We start from the raw sequence: 22066 nt of genomic DNA, 5'->3' as shown, positions 1-22066 counted from the left end.
GTTTGTACTTGTGGTCGGATTTCTGAGTCTTTTTCAGGTGCAATTAGCTTAAATGTCTTATTTGTTTGCATTTTCTCTACTGGTGACTGATGAAGGAAGGAAGGTCCAGTGAACCAAGAGGTCGACGCCAGGCAGGATGCAGGTTAAGGATCTGTACGTACATGGTTCCATCGTTTGGGCTTTGATGACTGATGGATACGTTGAATTCTATTGTCGACATACGTATAGAACCGTCTAGACTCCAAGTATAACCAAGTACTGCTTTGCTGTCTGTGTAGAACCTGGTGGCATCCACCTCTAGGTCTAGCTCATCCTGGAGGAAATCTGCCAACTCTACTGCTAAGACAGTGGCGCACAGCTCAAGCCTTGGGATTGGAGACTTGGACTGGGGTGCTAGCTTTGCCTTTGCTTTCAGGTAGACCACAGCACAGATGGTTTTGGTTGATGCATCCGAGGATACACACAATTCCGTGTGCACTGCTGTAGTAAGTGAGGTTGCTGTGTATGTGCGTGGAACATGAAACTGTTTCAGGTCCTCTCCAGGCATTCTATCTGCTTAGTTTGTCTTCTGGGAGGGGTGTGTCCCAGTCGGACAGCTTGGAGGAACGTTCACTGAGGAGAGCTCTTCCCTGGATTGTGACAGGTGCCAGCAGACCCAGGGGATTAAAAAAGATGTTGACAGTGGAGAGGACTCCACAGCGGGTGAATGGCTTGTCCGTGGTTGACACGGAGTAGGTAAATGTGTTGGTCGTAATCTCCTAGAGCAGACCTAAAGTCTGTTGTGTGGGTGTTGTTTCTCCACTCAGATCCAAGTCCTTGGTTACTGGGGCACAATCTTCAGAAGGGAAGCTTTCCATGACTGCCTGACGGTCAGACACAAACTTGTGTAAGTAGAGATTTAATTCCACGTGTGAGGCCTGTGTCTATGGAGCTGGACTATTGCCTGGGCTTCAGACGGTGGAGATACCAGGCCATCATCATTATAGAAGTGCCTTTCCACAAACTTGACAATATCAGCACCATGCTCACAGCCTGTAAATGGCCACAGCAGGAGATGGCTTATTGCCAACGACATGGACCTTCATCCAGTACTCAACAATTTCCTTGCTGACGTGATTGTCCTTGTGCCATAAAAAAACGGAGGAAGTTGCGATGGTCTTCACGCACCAAGAAACAATGGAACATCTGCTGGATGTCAGCCATGATTGCAACCATCTCTTTCCGGAAGCGTAGCAGGACACGAAGGGAGATCGAAGCCTGTTAGGAGCACATCATTCAGGGAGATGCCGTTGTTCTGTGCGGTGGAATGAAAGACCACCCTCATCTTATTGTGTTTATGTGGATGGTAGGCCCCAAATGTTGGGAGATACCAGCACTCCTCATCTACTCTTAGTGGTCGCGGTATTTTGGCATGTCTATTAGCAAAAATCTTCTCCATAAATGCCACATACTCTTCCTGCATCTCAGGTTTTCATTTTAGGATTTGCTGCAGGGATGTGAACCTGTCGACTGCCTGCTCTTTGTTGTTCAGCAAAGGTTAGCGTCTGAACGGCAGTGGTGCGATCCAACTGTAAGCGTTGTCTCTGTAGACGTTTGTATCCATTATCCTCAAAGACATTGTCTTCCACTGATGGAGCAGGTTTGTGTTCTTGCTCAGTTTGGTTGAACACTATCTGTCCCAACATCCTCTCGGTTGTATTGTCAGCCTGTTAAAGCTTTGCTGCATCTCCTTGATGTGCATGAAGCTTGTGCAGGGTTGAAAAATTGAATGCGACCACTGGTCTTGAACATGGAATTCCTGTGGACCTGGCACCATGACGTGAATTTTTTTTTGTGCATCTGGACATGACGAACGCATGTACTGAATTTTGTCCACTTATGCAAAAGTAACCCCAATGGTGGTGGCGCTATAGAGCCATTTTGCTTTTTGGGTCCAATTACAAGAACTTCAGTTTTGTCTGAAATTAACATCAGAAAATTGTCACTCCATGACAAACTTTGGTCGGCATGGAGGATTAATCATTGACAATAAACTGAGATCGATCTAAAAATTGGTCTAGTTCAACAAGACAAGTACAGAGATGAGTCCTTTGTCTGATGCCATTAGGAGGTCATTTGTAGCTTTGACAAGTGCGGTCTCTGTGCTATGATGCACTCTAAATCCTGACTGAAAATCCTCAAATAAACTGTTCTTATGGAGAAAGTCACACACAGCGTTGGCACCAGAATATCATTATTGGGGGGACCTGATTGTTAATAGGAGGTGCTAGTGAATTCTGACCCAACAAATGCCAACAAATAATACTATAATAGATATAGATTTACTGTTCCCAGGCTAATACACTACATATTGTGAAATGCACGTTACTAAATGTTTATCATAGAATAACACAAGCATATTTAACAACTTGTATTTAATGAATGAACAAATGCCAAACAACAAGCACAAACAAACAATAAAACTCATAGCCACCACAGAGAACATCTGTGGATTTACAAAAAGTGTAACTGTGAGAACTGTACTTTCCACTACTGTCTTCCTCTTTACTCCTGTCTTCCTCTCTCCTTCACTCTCCACTCCTGTCTTCTCCTCTTCCCCTCTCCCCCACTCTCCACTCCTGTCTTCTCCTCTCCACTCCTGTCTTCCTCTCTTCTTCTCCTCTGGGCTCTGTTGAAACTAACAACCAAACACACACACACCTCATTCTCCAGGTTTGTTGTCATCACTCTCTCCTCCTCCGCCCTAACGCTAAAAGGTCTGTCCATCCAATCATCGCCGCCATCGTCATCGTCCACTCTCACTCATTTCTTTGGTATGAGAAAACGGTCCATTACTCTCTACATACTTGCTAACTAGCAGCTATGGCACTACGCACGTACCAACCACTGCTAACTTGAATGTCAAATCTAGCGCGCCGTCTGCGTGCAAACCAGCCAATCAAATCGCACTACACAGGACAGGAGAAGCAAAAGTTCAAGGGGTCATCACCATAGGAACATTATAAACAATATAATTTCTTGTCAGATAGTTGTTAATGTTGTCTTAGTCAGACCATAAATATTTCGAGGGGAGGGGGGGCAAAGAGGGGGGCGCAGCCTTTGACAGGAGCTCCCCCTGGGAAGATTTGATTTCGGTCTGTGATTGGCTAAAACCTCTGGGTCTAGAGTGGGCTTTTTAAGAAAAGGTTGATTTACAGCTACAGATTAATTATATCATAAAGAAGGGATAACTATAGGTAGAACATCCTTGAGCAGCCTGGTTGGGATGGGGTCTAAGAGACAGGTTGACGGCTTTGATGAAGAAATTATTGGAGTTATTTGATGAAGGTCAATAGGAAAAACAGTCTAAATATATATTGGGTTTTACAGCTGTTTCCAAACTTGCTGTGTAAGAATGCAGAATTGCCCTCAGTGCCTGTTGAGGGCAAGGGGTGATGAATTTTGTCTCTAATAGTTATAATTTTATCACTAAAGAAGCTCATGAAGTCATTACTACTTAGTCCTAAAAGAATAGATGGCTCAATAGAGCTGTGGCTCTCTGTTAGCCTGGCTACAGTGCTGAAGAGAAACCTGGGGTTGTTCTTATTTTCCTCTATTAATGATGAGTAATAGGCTGCTCTGGCATTATGGAGAGCCTTCCTGTATGTTTTAACATTATCTTGCCAGACTAAACGAGATTCTTTCAGTTTAGTGACACGCCATTTGCGTTCAAATTTATGTGCCTCTTGCTTTAAGTTGCGAGTCTGCTGGCTATCCCATGGTGCTAACCTCCTTTGTTAATTATCTTCTTTTTCAGAGGTGCAATAGAGTTGAGAGTTGTTTGTAATGAGCCTGTAGTACTGTCAACAAGATGATCTATTTGTGAGGGGGGAAGAGGGGGGAAGCAGACAATTCCTCTGCTACATTGAGACATGGCATTGAATTCAATACTGAAGGAATCACTTGCTTAAATTTGGCTACAGCACTATCAGATAAACATCTGCTGTAGGAGTTTCTGCCAAAAGGCTTATGGTCCAGTAATATGAACTCAAAGGTTATTAAAAATTTCAATGCCATATGAGATAACTAGATCAAGAGTGTGGTTCAGACAATGAGTCGGTTTATTTACACTCTGACAGAAGCCAATTGAATCTAATAAAGAGATAAACGCAGCACTAAGACTATCATTGTGGTTGTCCACGTGAATATTAAAATCACCTACAATAATTACTTCTGTTTTAAGGATCAAGCCTGATGCAAACTCCGCAAATTCAGATAAAAATTCTGAGGAATGACGAGGAGCTCGATATACTGTAACAAATAGAATTGGCTGTAATGTTTTCCAGGTTGGCTGAGTAAGGCTAAGAACAAGACTTTCAAATGAATTATAATTTAGTTTAGGCGTGGGATTTATTAAAACTTGAGTCAAATGTGGCTCCAACTCCACCACCTCAACCAGTGCTTTGAGGAATATTAGTATTACAATGACTGGGAGAAGTGGATTCATTTAAGCTAACATATTCATCCTCCTGCAGCCAGGTTTCAGTAAGACAAAATAAATCAATATCATAATCAGATATTAATTCATTGATTAAAACAGCTTTAGAGGACAAGGACCTGATATTCAAGAGTCCACATTTAATTCTCTTATTTTGGACTGCTGAAGGTGTTGATTTAATTTCTTTGTGATGAGCTCCTCGTCAGTTTGTTTTATCTTTAAATAATGTAGGTGGATTGGGGACAGACACCGTCATCATACTAAAGGACTGGGTCGGCAGCTGCTCTAATGGAAGCGCAGAGAAGCGTGTAAGACTGCAGCTCTGCTTCCTGGTCTCAACTCTGGGTTGTCACGGTTTTGGTCGACTAATAAACTTGGCCATATTTCTAGATATGAGAGCTGCTCCATCCAAAGTGGGATGCATGCCGTCTAATCAGAACAGGTTTTCCCCAGAAAGGTGTCCAGTTATCTATGAAGCCCACATCATTTGCTGGACACCACCTCCACAGCCAGCAGTTAAATGATGACATGCGGCTATACATATCATCAGTGGTCAGATTGGGCAGGGGTCCAGAGAAAACTACATCGTTTTTGCATATGCACACACCAATGAAAAATTAATTTTAGTGACCTCCGATTGGCGTAACCGGGTGTCATTACCGCCGACGTTAATAACAATCTTACTATATCTACGTTTATCCTTAGACAGCAGTTTCAAATTAGACTCGATGTTGCCCGCTCTGGCCCCCGGGATGCATTTAACTATGGCCCCCAGTGTCACTAACTTCACGTTTCGTAAAATGGAGCTGCCTATGACCCCCAGTTTGGAGCTATGCCTCTTTAAACAGTCACCCAGCCTCCTGGCTGCTCGGGGTTCGCTGGGGACGGGTAGCAGAAGCTACCTTCAGTGGTACCGCACCGGCTACAGGGGACTTGCTCACGATAGCAGCTACTGACTGTTCAGTGGTGTGGTACCATGCCTCTAAATCACTGAGCCTTACCTCCAAGGCAACAAATAAACTACATTTATTAGTACCATTATTGCTAAAGGAGGACAAGGAGTAGCTAAACATGTGGCACACTGGGCAGGAGAGAGCATGAGAGCAGAGAGAAGCCATTGCTATATATATTACGCTTACTGTAAAGCAGCGAGTCAGCGAGACATGGTTGCGACAAGTTTATGAACATATATTCACTCTTATTTGGCTAGCACCCCACACCAGACAGTATATGTATTTCGACAGAAATTAACCGAATACAATTTGAAAACAATTTCTATTGAATGCTCAGGTACTTATGGTCTACCAAGTGCATTGTACAAGCAAATTATTATTATCTAATTAAAGGTACAGTGTGTAGAATTTAGTGATATCTAGTGGTGAAATTGCATGTTGTAGCTGTATACCCCTCACCTCACCCTCACCCTCCCCTTCCAAACACGAAAGAGAACCTGTGGAAGCTTCAGTTGACATAAAAACTCAGAAGGTGTTTAGTTTGTCTGTGCTGGACTACTGTAAAAAAACATCTCCTCCGTAGAGAGGACCCCCTCGATGTAAATATAAAGTATTTAGATATGGGGCGGCCATGGCTCAGCGGTAGAGCAGGTCCCCACCGCCCCCCCAACATCTGCTCCCCGGGCGCTGGCAACAGCAGCCCACCGCTCCAGTATATGTGTGTACATGGAATCTGTCATGTGTGTTTCATCCAGGTGCCAACTGGATGGGTTAAATGCGGAGAACAATTTCATGTATGCATGTAAAAGTGTTAAAAGTGACAATAAAAGTATATCTTCTTCTTTAAGGGCCTGTTCTAGGGTAAAGAAAGTTACAATTCATACAATTTTGATGAAACACACTATCATGAGGGTTATTTTATATTCAATTTATGCCAATAGATCCCTTTCACCTAAATATTACACACTGAACCTTTAAATGATGTTTATCATGTTTAAATAGGCTTTTTTTCTCAGGATGTTGGAAGGGGCCACACTGGTGAAGACTTTAAATCACCATTTTATTGTTTGCCATCTAACTTCCTACATTGATTTGAAAGTCTGAATTGGCCAAAAAAGTCTGAGGCTCTGAAATAAAACAAGGTTGATGTGAAAAGCCCCACACTGGCTGTGGAAAGGCTGTGGAACAGTTTGCTTTTCCTGGCAATTTTTTTAAGCCTTTGGCGTGCAGGTCACAGCAGAATAGACAGTGAAACTGATCTTTCACAACAGTTTCAATGTTTATCTGTTGAATATATCACAAACATACATGTTTGCAACACTTCCTGTAAGCTACCCATTTTAAGATAAAAGCACTCCAGTGTTTCTGTTGACTGAATCCATCCAGTCATAGTCTCTCTCTCTCTCTCTCTCTCTCTCTCTCTCTCTCTCTCTCTCTCTCTCTCTCTCTCTCGCTTGCTTGCTCTCTCTATCAACCACTCTCTCTCACACATGCTCTCTTTCCCCACAGCAACAAAAAAAAACATCACTTGTAGCTAAAACAACATCAGGTAATGTGGAGGTACGCTGTCCTACAGAAAAGTAGTAAAAATAAATAATAAAGGTGTAACAAAAATATGTTGGACTTTAAAAAGTAACATTAAAAAGTAACATTAAAAAGTTAACTATAACATTATTCTGTGCCAATAATGATAAATGTATGTCTGATGAAGATAACAACCCTCTCCTGTCACTTGAACGTTAAGGTCCATCTTTTCGGGGCGTCCCTAGGAGGATTCTTGGCTCAGAAGTTTGCAGAGTGCACACACAAGTCTCCCCGAGTTCACTCACTGATCCTGTGTAATTCATTCAGCGACACCTCCATCTTTAACCAGATGTGGACAGCTAACAGGTTGTGCTTCATGACTACTTTGCACAAAGCACTTCTGCATGTTTAGATTCGTTAATATTTTATTTCCACATTCCTTCTCAGCTTTTGGTTGATGCCAGCTTTCATGTTGAAGAAGATTGTGCTGGGGAATTTTGCAAAAGGACCTGTGGATCCTAAAATGGCAGATGCAATTGACTTCATGGTTGACAGGGTAAGTGGAAATGAATGAGGTCTTGAACTAATGTACCACTATAGTTTACAGAAACATTAAGCTACATATGCATGACCCATGCAAAATGATATTCAGTCAGAACTGCAGAATATTTAATGTTTAACATGTTTATTTAAAGCTTTCATGCATCCTCATTACAAGTATTTGTTAATGTGTATGGACATTACAAACAGTTTTACCCATTTATACTGTATGTTTTTTTGTTGTACCCATTTGTACTGTATGTACTGTCAGTGAGATGAACAGAAACATACCAGAGGGATCCATCTGTTCAGTCCATGGCACTCAAACCTCCATCACGATGTCACTGGTGTGAGAGATCAGCTGGAGAACACAATGAATTCACCAGGCTCCTTGAAATCGAAACTTTAATAAGCACTTTTCACAAGTGAAAAAAATGTACTGCGTTCAAAAACATGTATATATATATTTTTTTTTTTGACAGTCATAATAATAATTATTAGTGAAATTTTTAGCATTTAATGTCAAAAGAAAATGGCTGAAGCCAGCTGAATAAATGGATTGAGTGGCCAAACTGTATACAGAAATAGTGGAGGCTCCCTCAGGTCACCCCTACAAACAAAAGGCTCAAATGGTTTAGTCCAGGGGTGGGCCCCTGGTCCAGGGGATCAACAAGATAGTTTGATCAAATTTAATAAATATCAAAAAATAAATGGCGTGACCAAAACTCAGTTTAGTGCAACCGAAAAATTCCTTTGTCGTACCAGTGCGCCTAACATTAAGCTGGACTGTCTCTCATCTGGTCTCCTCTGAGTCAGGGAGCAAGGCGGAGTTTACACTCAAACAGGCCCTGGGCCGCCCCCACTCACCCACCCACACAGACAGACAACGAAGCAGAGATGAGAGAGAGGAGCTTGTGAAGATATACAAGGTGGTATATGTCAAACAGTGGCAACAAAAATTAAAGTTAAAGTTACAGGAAAGATCCAGATTCATGATCCAACACCAAATATAAACTAGGGCTGCGAAGCAGCATTGAGCGGGCCTCAGCACCTGCGAACTTGGGACCTGATGCAGTCGCCAGTGAGGGCGGTCGGTGACCGGACCTAACGGCTGTGTGTCGTGTGTGTTTTTTTGCGCACCATGGAAAGGATAAACGCTTCACTTCCTGCATCCATCATGCAACGCCAAACCATGCCCACACCATCAAGTGCAGAACTAAAGGTGAAAATTTTATATAAATCGAATTAATAATTTCAAAAGAGGCTTACTTCCTGTTGCCAGTAGGTGGGGCTATCATTATAGTTACATACAGACATTATACGACAATGGACAGTGGAGTTAAAAAAAAATCCTGTTTCACAGTGAATCAGTAGGTGGCGCTATGACCCTGACTTAATTTTGGCACATGGAGCTGTTCAGATAACTTTTCTGATCACAGGTTTTAATTTTGATGCCGATTGGACAATAGAGAGTGGAGTTAAAAAAAAAACTACATTTTCCTGCTGATCAGCAAATAGAGCTATGACCCTGAGTACATATTGAAATATTGAGCTGTTCAGGCCGTGACTGTGGTCATAGATTTGAATTTTGGTACGAATACAATCCACAGTAGAGTTAAATACAACTTCCTGTTTGATGGTGAATCAGTAGGTGGCACTATGACCCTGAGTTAATATTGACATATGGAGCTTTTTAGGCCTGGACTCTGGGAATTTGGGGGCTTTTTGGATAATTCACAGTGGTGTTAAAAACAACTCCATTTTCCCACTGATCAGCAGAGTGTTGTGTTTATTTGTTTTTATATGTATTTATTTTACTCACTCAGGCACACAAAATGAGGGAGAGGAAAAAAAGCGTTAATTGCCTCAGCATGGTTATCTGCTCTGTCCATCACTGCTTCAACCAGCATTGGTGTTGTGCGATTGTGCAGGTCTGTGCATGTGTCCCTGCACGTAATATAGGAAATAAGACCATCTCTCACATGGGTCATAGCTACAGTATAGTGGCTGTGGCATCTAATTTATGGCTAAAAGATTTATATTTAGAGATTTCCTTCTATTTAAAACACGCACACTTAACATTTCATTGCTACTTAATACTACTAAATATTTTGATACTTTATCTTCACTGTCTGCAGTGTCCTTGTTTGGCTGTTCTCCAATTAACTCTCAATGGTTCACCTGGAGGTGCTTTGACGAGTAACCTCCACAGTAAGGTTATATGAGGCTTTAGTTACTATACCACACAGTGCAATGGGAAATAAAAACTCCTTGTTTTCAAGTTTTACATTTGAAATAAAAGTGCAAAAACTATAATAAATATCTATAAAATCTTGATGAGGATGGATTGACAAGTCCATCCCACATCCAATAATTGACTTGCTTCAGGATCGTAACCTGAAGGATATTGGATTGGATCTGTACCATCTCTAACTTTATGTAGTGAGTTTAAAGGGCATTTAGCAAAACATACAATGAAAACAACGGAGAAGAACAATGGAGAAAGTTAAACACCATGCTAAAAACTTCAGTTTGTGATAAAATTCAGTGGCCTCTAATACTAATACTAATACTCTGGAGGTTCACTTCATCCACATAACTTCTCTTTTTACCTTTGGCCATAAAATCCTAAATTGTTGTAGGAAACCTTCACATTCAGTTTGTCAGATATTTTCAAGACGTCTCCTTTGCCTTGTTGATCATTACATTTTTCCTCTCTTGGTGTACATTAGTTTGAATTCTTTACATAGCTCAATGATAATCTGTTATTCTGCTGCAGAAAAACACACCATATAGGTTTTTGTGTCTTTTGGGGACATTGTATCCTCTTTTCTTGAATCTTGAATCTTTTCTACACGCAATTATTCTGGGCTGCATGCACGTGTCCAACACAAGGCTAGAATTAGTCATGATTAGACTTGATGGAATTGTATTACAGGAATGGCTTAAGCCTCAAGTGGAAGTTGAAGCTAATTCAAGCTGGACCTTTTCACTTGCACATGCTTTATCGTTGTTTTTGGTGATGATGTCCGACAAAAAAGCCTGCACTGGTTTTTCTAAGTCTCTCTAGATGTCATAATGAACATTAAGATCTGTTGGGATAGCCTGCCAGTGGCCGTTCAGGCCAACTATTCTGCAATAAAACTGCAAGGACAAATACAATTTCGAGACAGCTTCAGAGCAAACTTCTCTGCCTGTCCCTGGGCTCCAGGTGAGAGGATATGGAGCAGAAATAAACAAACTAGTTTGAGAAGCCTTTCCAGGCTATGGGGATGTAGCTCAAAAAGAGAAGAAATTCTGCAGATTTCTGAATGGTCTTGACCCGTCATTGAGAGCTAAATGTCACGATCAGGGGGCTACCGATTTGGAAGAGGCTCTGATTTTTTGCTGGTCGGTGTGAGATGGCCAGAGAGATTTTAAAAATGGACTTTGTCAACCCTCAAGTAAGCCACCTTCTGTGAGAAGATGGGAGAATTGAATGGAAAAACTTTCTCTTAGTGCGTGGAGATCGGTGTCATTGTGGCAATCAGGGCTGCCAGTCACGGTGCGAACAGGAACGGAGTGGACATTCCCCTGACTGTAGCTGGCGTGAACATGACACAGAGGGCGGCTCCAGAGAAAGACCAGACCATAATCGAGCCTTCTCCCCACACTGGGGGGCCCTGAGACCTGTCACGGGCCTCTTTAATGATGAAACACAGAGGCAGGGTGCGGTTTCTCTCCCCCAACAGAGAGGACTCAGTCAATCAGTCGGGAAAAGATATGTAGCTGATATTGCGGCCCAGACACCAGCTGCAACATCTATGGGCCCTTTGGAGAAAGATGTGATAAATTCCCACACAGGTGATACAGTACAATTCAAAGAAAAAAAGAACCTCATATGTGAAAGGATGCATTGAAGGGACTGAAGTCAAACATATTGGTGTATTCTGGAGCAACAGAGTCATTCATCAGTGCTGATTTCTGCATGTCTGTCCCAGCAAAGACGGCTCCTGAACCCTGGATTTTGCCCATGGCAGACTGCATATTGAGGAAAACGGGGAAGAGAGGAGAGATGGGTGGAAAAAGGGGGAGAGAAGAGAGAGAGAGCCACAACAGCCAGAGACAAACCATTTGCTTTTCGGCATCTTTTATTTTCACTTAAACTAACATGAATTCAACCAACTTAACATAAAGTGGCAAGCAGTTCCTGTTGATGTGGCAAGCAGTTCCTGTTGATATGGCAGCTCAGCTCTGTACAGTCTCTTGAGTCTTTCTTAATGAGTCTCTCTCATTTGTCTCCCTGTGCTGCCTTTCGAATCCAGGCAGAGTTATTTGGCCAACTAATCTCAGCTGTGCCAATCAACTCTCCCTGGTTCACCTGGAGGTGCTCTCTTAGCCCCCTCGACATATTAATAATAATAACTAGACTTGTAAGCAAGTATGCCATGCAACAGTGGGGAAGTGAAGCTGTGTCCTGTCAACGTGCCCACTAAAAGGCACTTGCTTTGAAATTTGAACCAGAGGGACTACTTACAGTTTCCAGTAGGTGGCGTTCATGTTGTGACTATCATTGTTCATGTCAAGTTAAGGCAGATTGGAGCATGTGGAGTGACGTTACAACCACTTCTGTTTGTCGGTGTTCCATCAAAGGTCATGCCATCGCTGTTCAATATAAAGGTTTAAGTGACACAACCATAGGACACAACATGGCGTCACCAGTGTCTCAAGGCTGCATCAAATTTCATGTCCACGCTAAGGACATGCCCCCTCATGAAAACTTTTCCTGTTACAGATAGGAGGCACTATGACTCCTATCATAAGGATGTGTTCAGGACAGGGCCTGTGTACTACAAGTTTGAGCCAGATTAGACAATATCCATAGATGTTATAAACCCTTTCTGTTTTCTGGCGACTCACCATGCTACGGCCACGCCCCCTGAAGAAAACTCACCAAAAACATAATTTTTAATCGAACAGTCCCTAACATGACATATAACAAATTTGAAGTTGATCACATGAATCTACATTTGGAAACACCAAAGATCCCATGAAATCAATCCAAAATGGCTTCCTGTTGGGTCTGGGAAAGAGTGGCAAGAGGATTTTTGGTGTGTCTTAGCATGATACACATTCCTTTAGAAACATTAAAACTCAGGTGAAAAATAATTTTCTCTGTGACTTAGAAGGCGCAATTGGCTTATACATACATATTGAATATACAGTCACCGGTCACTTTATTAGGTACACTGGGTACCGGGTTGGACCCCCTTTGCCTTAAGAACTGCCTTAATTCTTAGTAGCATAGATTCAACAAGGTGTTAGAAACATTCCTCCGAGATTTTGGTACATATTGACATGATAGCATCACGCAGTTGCTGCAGATTTGTCGGCTGCACATCCATGATGCAAATCTTCTGTTCCACCACATCCCAAAGGTGCTCTATTGGATTGAGATCTGGTGATTGTGGAGGCCATTGGACTCATTGTCAGGTTCAAGACACCAGTTTGAGGTGATGTGAGCTTTGTGACATGATGCATTAACCTGCTGGAAGTAGCCATCAGAAGATGGGTACACTGTGATGATAAAGGGATGGACATGGTCAGCAACAATACTCAGGTAGGCTGTGGTATTTAAACAATGCTCAATTAGTACTAAAGGGCCCAAAGTGCACCAAGAAAATATCCCCCACACCAGGCAGGATGGATCTCATGTTGTTTACACCAAATTCTGACCCTACCATCTGAATGTTGCAGCTGAAATCGATACTTAAACTTCCTTTATTTATCCCACAATGGGAAATTCTTTTTACACTCATTTTACACTTTTTACACATGCATTTCAAACCCACAACCCCCCACACACACACACAGAGGGCTCAAAGACATGCACATTTTTGGAGAGAGATTGTAGAGTAGAGTAGGGTGATGGGCAGCCCCAGGAGAAGCGCCCCGTGAGCAATTGGGGGGCATGGTGCCCTGCTCAAGGTGAACTGACGCCTCTCCAGCTACCCGTCCACCTTCCATGCCCATGGTCCATGCTGGACTTGAACTGGCCACCCTCCAGTTCCCAAGCCAAATCCCTATGGACTGAGCCACTGCTGCCCCCATCATACTCATCAGCCTGTGCGAATTGTAGCCTCAGTTTCCTATTCTCAGCTGACAGGAGTGGCACCCGGTGTGGTCTTCTGCTGCTGTAGCCCATCCTCTTCAAGGTTCGACGTGTTGTGCGTTCAGAGATTGTATTCTGCATACCTTGGTTGTAACAAGTGGTTATTTGAATTACTGTTGCCTTTCTATCATCCACATCCACTCTGCCCATTCTCTGACATCGACAAGGCATTTTTGTCCACACAACTGCTGCTCACTGGATATTTCTCTTTTTTGGACCATTCTCTATAAACCCAAAAGATGGTTGTGCGTGAAAATCCCAGTAGATCAGTAGTTTTTGAAATACTCAACACCAACAACCATGCCACGTTCAAAGTTACTTAAATCCCCTTTCTTCCCCATTCTGATGCTCGGTTTGAACTTCAGCAAGTCGTCTTCACCATGTCTAGATACCTTAATGCTGAGTTGCTGCTCTGTGATTGGCTGATTAGCTATTCGTGCTAATAAGCAATTGAACAGGTGTGCCTAATAAAGTGGCCGGTGAGTGTAGATACATAGATGAAAACATGTTTAACACTACGACGGTTGCATTAAGATTATTTTGTAAACTTATCACACTTCAGGATCTCTCTCTCTCTCTCTCTTTCTCTCTCTCTCTCTCTGTCTCTGTCTCTGTTTGTGTTGTAGTTGGAGAGTCTGAACCAAAGTGAGTTAGCATCACGGCTAACACTCAACTGTCAAAACTCTTATGTGGAACCTCACAAAATAAAAGAAGTTGCTGTTACCATTATAGATGTAAGTAAAATGAAGTCTACAAGTACCAGTTCAGGTCTGTTTCTACTACTATAACCTGATTAATATTTTTTCTCTATGAATGTTGTTCAGGTGTTCGATCAGAGTGCTCTGTCTCTTGAGGCCAAGGAGGAGATGTATAAACTGTATCCCAATGCAAGACGAGCTCATCTGAAAACAGGAGGAAACTTCCCGTACCTGTGTAGGAGCGCAGAGGTCAACCTCTACATACAGGTTGAGTCAATTCCCTTCAGCATACAAGTTGAGACTGTTCCTCATACATACATACATTTATTTTATTATAAAAAATATTTTAAGTTGCTTGATGTTTTATTTAAAGAATCAAAGAAATAAAAATATAAACACGTAAATTGGGTGACATGTTTACTAATTTTCATGAACACACACAACAGTTTTTAGTGCCCTTAGTTATGGTATGAAAGGCAGAAGTTGCGCTGACCAGAGTGTGAACTGGAAAAACCTTTTGATTTAAAAAGTGAACTGTAGTCATTTGAATGACTGTTCAGTCCTGTGTGGAATAATAATAATGAAATGACCAAAGTATTCTTCACCAGTTTGAGCATCTGTGTGCCAAATCATAATATACATAATATCAAGGCACTTTACATAGAATGTCAAGACCTGAAAACTGTATAGAGAAACCCAACAGTTCCCACAATGAGCAAGCTCTGTGGCGACTCTTGAGAAAAAAAAACTCCCTTTGGAAGAAACCTCTAGCAGAACTAGACTCAATGTTGGCGGACATCTGCCTCGACAGGTTGGGGTGCCCAGAGTATTGGGGAGGAGAGGATAGAGGGGAGAGAAGAGAGAGATGGGGTGGAGAGAGACCAGGAACTCCATCAGGTTTAGCTCTGACTAGTTATAATGAAAACAATAAGAGTGTTATAATGTTATTAATGATATCAGCAACAATTCATAATAATTTAATAATAAGTATTATTGTTAATAATAATGATAACAACAATAATAATAACACTAATTGTTGATATCTGGAGTCACAGATACCTGCAAAGAGAGAGAGAGAGAGCGAGAGAGACTATGGGAGGAAAAAGACATATAGTTAGTGACATGATGGATGGATGACCCACTCTAACTGAGCCACAGCTAGAGAGTGTGTCCAATTGCTCCATCAGTGTATGACTCTCCATGTAAAGTAATCTGCGTACTAGTCTTTAGAAATTAAATATAGTGCTGTTGTCTTGATGAGCGGAAGTTTTGTAAACTACAGTGACAGCTTGTTCCTAAGTACTGAACACAAGCATATGTGCTAAATGTGCTGTAAATCCACAGATAATAAAGCTAAAAATATCTTATAGAAAAAGTAACTACTTGCACCCATGCAGTAGGCATCCATGCTGAAGACTTGTCAGGAGCTGCATTGACAAACTTTTACTAGATTATTTCCAACAAACATTAACTCTTTAAACCACTGAATCATAAAGAATCCTGACTTTTATGGGTTTTTTTATATTCTGAATGACCCTTCCTGACTCACTGATTCTGTAGCACTTTCTGTCTACTATGAAGTTTTGTTTTAACTGATTTGTCTTGACTTTTTAAATCACTTGTTTATGTTCAGATTCACCTTCGTCAGTTCCACGGAACAAGATATGCTGCTATCAATCATGACATGGTGAGCGCTGAGGAGCTGGAGGTGCAGAAGAGTCACCTGAGCAGTAACCAAGACTCTGAAGATGTCCAATGAGACCTTTAGGATGTTTTTTTCCTTATAAATATTTCCAGCAATTTCTCTCTCAATGCACAGATTGTTCTCCAGTTTTTTTTACAGAACTCAATATTTAACCATCAAGTCAACTGAAATATTTTTATTTCACAGATGAAGCATATTTTGATAATGAGTACTTGCCTTATGTGGACTTACACTTGTTGTATTCATATATTTCCTGAACTGGTTTGTGTGTAAAATACATATTGTGGTTAACAGTGCCAGCAGTGAAACGGTTTAACAGGAAAATTAAACACATTTAAAATGCAGATATGTATATCCGAAATCTCTGTTTAAATCAGTGACACAAATTGTTCCCATTCATTTTGCACCTTAACAGTAAAAATCAGAATTTCACACGTTGTGCAGTTGTTGTTATTTCCAAAGAAATTAGCTGATTTATGTTTGTCAGACTGGTTGTTATAATGAATATAATTAATGTGATACAGATGTAATATTATTGACATATCTGTTCAGGCTGGAATTACAACAACTTCATTTTCATGCTGTTCAGTAGGTGGTGCTATGACCCAGACATGGGGACTCGAGTTTGCGACTCGGACTCGAGTCACACTTAAGTCGCACACACAGAGACTTGATACTTGACTTGGACTCCTGCTCAAAAGACTTCGGACTCGTGTTTTGGGACTCATGAACAATCATTATGTTTTCTATTTTTGGTGTAACATTGAGGAAACTCTTTTCATGGTAACCATGGTAACAATATTACACAGGCGTGCGCCTCTCGCACTATCTCAGAAAAGGGTAACACCATGGTGATTAGATCTATATATATAATATATATCATATATATGATATGCCGTAAATTACCAAATAATAGCCGGGGCGTTTATTTGTTTCAATCACTTAACAGACCAGGTGTTTATTTGGGACCAGGCGGCAGTTTGGGGCAGGCGTTTAATCTCTTTCTCACAAAATCCTTCTGTGCAATAGTTGTACGTCTCCTGTAAGAGAACTTGTTGCAGCAGAGGAAACGGTTTAGTCAACCAGCACTCGTGGCAAACTCCTCATCTCTGCTGTCGCTCACAGTGGCGTACATTTGTTTCGCCATCGCCCTGATCATTTTGCGGGACACTCTCTTGTGGCGTGCCCGTTTGCTGATAACCCATTCCCACATGTTTATCTCAAGCTCCTCGCTAGCCTTCTTCCTACCTCCACCAGGCAGCCTGGCTCTTTTGCTGTCCTCCTCGGACAGACGCTGAAGCTCAGTTTTATTTTTTCGCCAATCTCTCACTCTCTCGGGTTGACAGAGAAACGTGTAGTGGCTGCTTCTCCCGAGTTTTCCTCTGTATATTTTATGACAGAAAGTTTGAATTTCAAGTCATACCTTTATTTTTTTGCTGCACCGGAGCCATGGAAATCATCAGAAAGCATGCACAATACGTGAAAACAGCAAAGAAAAACGTGCAGTGTCAGTGGTCATGTCTTCTTCTTTGATTTTTTAAAAAATAAATTAGACCTGGTTATTTATCAAAATATACACCTGCACCCAGCGTTTAAAGGGGACCCTGCGGTTAATTGAAACTATTATTTGGTCATTTACGGTATATTATATATATATATATCATATATCTAATCATATATATATATCATATAGGGTGATATGGTACTATGAGCTCTTTAGGTATGATGGTGCCATATTATTAAGGGCCTTGTAGGTTAGGAGGAGAATTTTAAATTGTATTCTAAATTTAACTGGAAGCCAGTGTAATGAAGCTAATACAGGAGAAATGTGATCTCTTCTTCTAGTTCCTGTCATCACTCGTGCTGTAGCATTTTGCAGATAAAGTGCCACAGTTTCTGAACATATGAGACACACATGTTTAATGCTCCCAGTGGGAAGTATGAACAGAAATTAGTCTGTCCATTCCAGATTAAATGCTATTTATTTGTTTCTCTCCCTTTCTCCGTCTCACTCCTGTTTCTCTCCCTTTCTCAGTCTCACTCCTCTGTTTCTCAACTTTCTCCGGCTGAGTCGTCTGTATCTCTCCCTTTGTTTTCTCTACATGTATCACTATCTTTCTTTTCCTTTCTACCGTCTTTTCGTGTGTAACTTGCCTCTAACTCTCTAATCTGTCTGCACTGTAGAGTTGCAATGTTTACTGCCTGGAATGCACAGACTAGATTGGCTGAGTAATATCACGTGGGATGGCTTAACTCACATGCAATTGGTCTGTTTGTTTCCTTATCCACTAAACCACTACGGTAAAGACTACAAAAGCTGCGCCAGTTACAAATAGAGGCGCCCCGTCAGGTTTTAAATCATAACCTTCTGTTTTGTCTGTAGGTCCGTGATCCGTATGGGACGGCTTCTAGGTCCGGACTCGGACCGCGGTCCACCTGTTACTGACCTATGCTTTTGATGATTAAACTAATAAGGTCAATTCATGACGATCAATAGAAGAAAAATTATTCAAACATAAATCTGGTGCTATGGTTTCAGGACCAGACAATGTATCTGTGCTATTCATTGGGAGGAGGTGGTGGATTTCATCAGAGATAGAGGGTTTGACATCATTGTCAATTTTCACATCATCACTATTAAGCTTCTCACAGCATCGAAACAGAAACAGGAGAAAATCTTCCCTCAGAGCCTGATTTATCAAACGACTAACTCATTGGCTTTCAGGACAGCCGTTTTTACCTTCTCATAAATTACACAACCACTAGCACAATGCAGAATAAGCGGCCTGGGCTTTACCAGTTAATACACACTGAAGCAACATAGAGCACTCTGCATCAGAACAACCCCTCATGTCAGCCACAAGATTGTTTTTTTTTTATGGACGGGTTTATTGTTGAGTGGTCAGTGATACAATGCAATTTAAAATAAACACTTTTTGGGAGCATAATCCTACTGAATAAATTGAGGCTTTGCTGTCAACATACTACACCTTTTTTCTATTGAATAATATGCAATGAATTGAATACCTGAATGACCAAAACTGGTGCATATTCAGCTTGAAGAGAACAAGATCTCAACAAATAAAGGTAAATAATAATGGGATATCAAAACAAGAGTTGAATCCTTTAGTTTCTGATCAGAAAAAATAATCTAATTTAGTTTTCAAAAACACATTTACCCCACTCCCATCCAAACCCCCAACTACAGACCCAAGTGCCATGCCTGAGGGTATATTACATTCATGAAGTGATAAAGACAAGGCGCTAGAAGTCTTTAGAAAAAGAAAGCAATTGATTTGCTCATACAGAATCTGTTACTGACAGAGGTCAACTGGCGGACAAATGACAAAAAATTATAAATAAGAAATAATTAATAACAATGATAATAATAGTAATACTCTTATACTAAAACCAAACCACTGAGCGTGGGTGGGTGGGGCAGCATCTCTCCATCCAAGAAGTATCGGCCGTTACAGGTGCTGTTAACAACCAGAACAGCCCTTTTGATCCAAGGTAAAGCAGAATGGATCCATGCTTCAAGACACATGCCAGCCCTTCCCCAGACATCCATGAAGAGGTGATGTATAGAGCACAGACTGTATATAAAGAGGTATAGAGGGAAACGGGGTGGTTCTTCATCCTCCTCCTAATGAGTTGTTTCGAGAGGAGGAGCTTGTGCTGATAACTTAAATGTTCCACACACAAGACACACTATTCAAAATGTACATGCATAGAATAAAAAGAGCTAAATGAACTGCTTAGCAGAGTGTCTGATGATAATCACACTGACATGGTTAAGACTTGACTAAAACAATGAACCTCTGAGTTCCTTATGAGCAAGGAGAAACATGCAGATAATGACGTTTAACTGGATCTGTCAAAATATGCTGTGTTTGATGCATTGTCCAATGTTTAATCCCATTTTTTAATGAGGCTGATTTACAGACCTCCAAGTATATACATGTATTTCCTAGGCAAAGGTAAAGGTAAATGAAATTAATCTTTCTGAGAAGATGATGGCGATAGCTGGACTTCACCCCTGTGGGTGGGGCCAACCATGTTTGTTTCTATCTTGAGACAAATCCCTAATGCTTTCCATGATTTCTGTGTGATTTCTATTAATCAGTGAATTTTTGTCTAATAAATGTGTGTCATAATAATTAAGATATTACAAATGATTTACAGGACTGTTAATTATATATTATATTCATATTCAATATGATTTGATTTTAAAGATTGAATTAGAGCAGGGGTGGAGGATTTACAGAAAGACCGTTTGATCTGGCCTGTGAGGCAATTTATAAACAAACACACATGATAGAGGAAAAGCTTGTAAACTAACTTAATACATCCCATCCAGTTTACTGAGCTGGTAACATACTGTATATTCTGTGCCAAATGTTTTATATGTATTCAAAAGCAATTTTTGCTAACAGATCTAGAGAGTCCATTTTATCTGTTGTTTTTGTTTTGAGTGTCAGATTGAACGTTCTTTACTATTAGGTTAATTGCTCTTTGAAAAGGTGAACTTGTGTAATTGTGCTATAATAATATTATTTTGGCCATCAACCAAAACTAATGTTTTTTATAAGTTTTGTTAATGAGCAGACATGCCAAGAACATAACCAGTTAATATCCATTGATCTGTGCATTTTACATTTGGTAAATGTTTTTTTCTTAATATTGATATCTGTTCTTTGAATGTGAAGTTATGTGAGGGACAGTTTCAGCATACAACAGCAAACCCAACAATTAATAAAACACTTATCTAGTCTTCTATCTAAATTGTCTTTTTCCCATAAAGCATGACTTAAATTTAATTCAACAATGTATCACTGTTGAATAAATCAACAATCACTATTTCTTGCACTTGAACATCCTTATAACTTGCTATCATCTGTCCTCTGATGGAGTTACCTAGAGCCTGTCAGAAGCAGCACAATAGTCTGCAAACTTGTAAAGAAAGCTTTATGCGTAGAATTTTGTTTTTGAACTTTGTGCTCTAAAACAGAAAAGATGACCCCCACTTGGATTGAACACTTATATCAAGGACTGCAGCATTAGCAACATAATTTACTTTATCTAGGTTTAAATAAATATGTTCTTGAAGTTAAATTCTAAAGATGGATTACACCACTACATTAATTTTAGTTTTTGTCTTATTCTTTTTTTTTTAGAAAGGTAATGCTGTGATAATTTGCAATCTCTGTCACATACATATTTAAATTTCAACATTGGGTTAGAGAGATTGCAGCCATCAGAAGAAAATGTGCATGGAAGTTATTTAAAATATTCTTTCTCATGACAAAATGTATGCATGCTTTTCTTTGCATTCCTTACTTATGAACAATGGAAGTATCATCTAAACACTCTCTGACAATTGTGGGATCTGTGATTCATATCAAAAATATAATTACTTTTTCATTTCAAGATAGATTCCAGAGCATTTCTTACAATACTAAATTTAGATTTCATTAGAAGGTCACCTCTTGTACCGTTAAGACTGACAGAAGCAGCGCAGCAGTAATGTGCAATTATAAATAAGGCTTTTTTTATGAAAAAGAAAATAATAAGACAAAGACCAACATCTCCGAGATACAACAATCTCGTGTTTTGACGAAAACTGAAACAATCAAGGTAGTTTAATCTCCATCTTGTTAAAATGACATTCACCGAATTTGAAGTTGATCTGATGAAACCTCTAGGAGTTTGTTAAAATAACTAAATTCAAAATGGCTGACTTTCTGTTGTGTTTTTCAAAATGCTCCTTGAGACTTTTTTATTCGCCTGGTCATAATACACGTGAGTACCGATTTTCGTGTAGATCAGTGAAAACTGAGCCGCCCCGAGCACTTGCGAACTCGGATCCTGATGCGGTGGCGGGGGAGGGCAGTCAGGGACTAAAAGAAATGACTACATGTTGCGTGCGTTTTGTGCACCGTTGGAAGGATAAATGCTTCACTTCCTGCAACCCTCATGCAACACCGATTCCCCGCCAATATATATATATATATATAT

The 22066-nt window shown here is 40.6% G+C and overlaps 1 protein-coding gene across 3 annotated transcripts in view; it reads left to right on the top strand.

The window, feature by feature from the left end:
* The window catches only part of spg21 (SPG21 abhydrolase domain containing, maspardin), a 59197-nt gene extending 42717 nt beyond the window's left edge, over positions 1–16480 (top strand). For all 3 annotated transcript variants that reach the window (XM_069522436.1, XM_069522479.1, XM_069522517.1), the window contains 5 exons: positions 7175–7320; positions 7402–7510; positions 14272–14379; positions 14470–14610; positions 15977–16480. In XM_069522436.1, coding sequence (XP_069378537.1) covers positions 7175–7320; positions 7402–7510; positions 14272–14379; positions 14470–14610; positions 15977–16102 — 630 coding nt within the window. In that variant the 3' untranslated portion in view covers positions 16103–16480. The remainder of the gene's footprint in view (positions 1–7174; positions 7321–7401; positions 7511–14271; positions 14380–14469; positions 14611–15976) is intronic.
* Positions 16481–22066: the final 5586 nt, after the last annotated feature.

This window comes from Paralichthys olivaceus, chromosome 1 (genome assembly GCF_024713975.1).
Source record: "Paralichthys olivaceus isolate ysfri-2021 chromosome 1, ASM2471397v2, whole genome shotgun sequence".
Taxonomy (NCBI): domain Eukaryota; kingdom Metazoa; phylum Chordata; class Actinopteri; order Pleuronectiformes; family Paralichthyidae; genus Paralichthys; species Paralichthys olivaceus.
The sequence above is the reverse complement of the archived record's forward strand: the minus strand, read 5'-3'. Positions and strand labels throughout refer to the sequence as shown.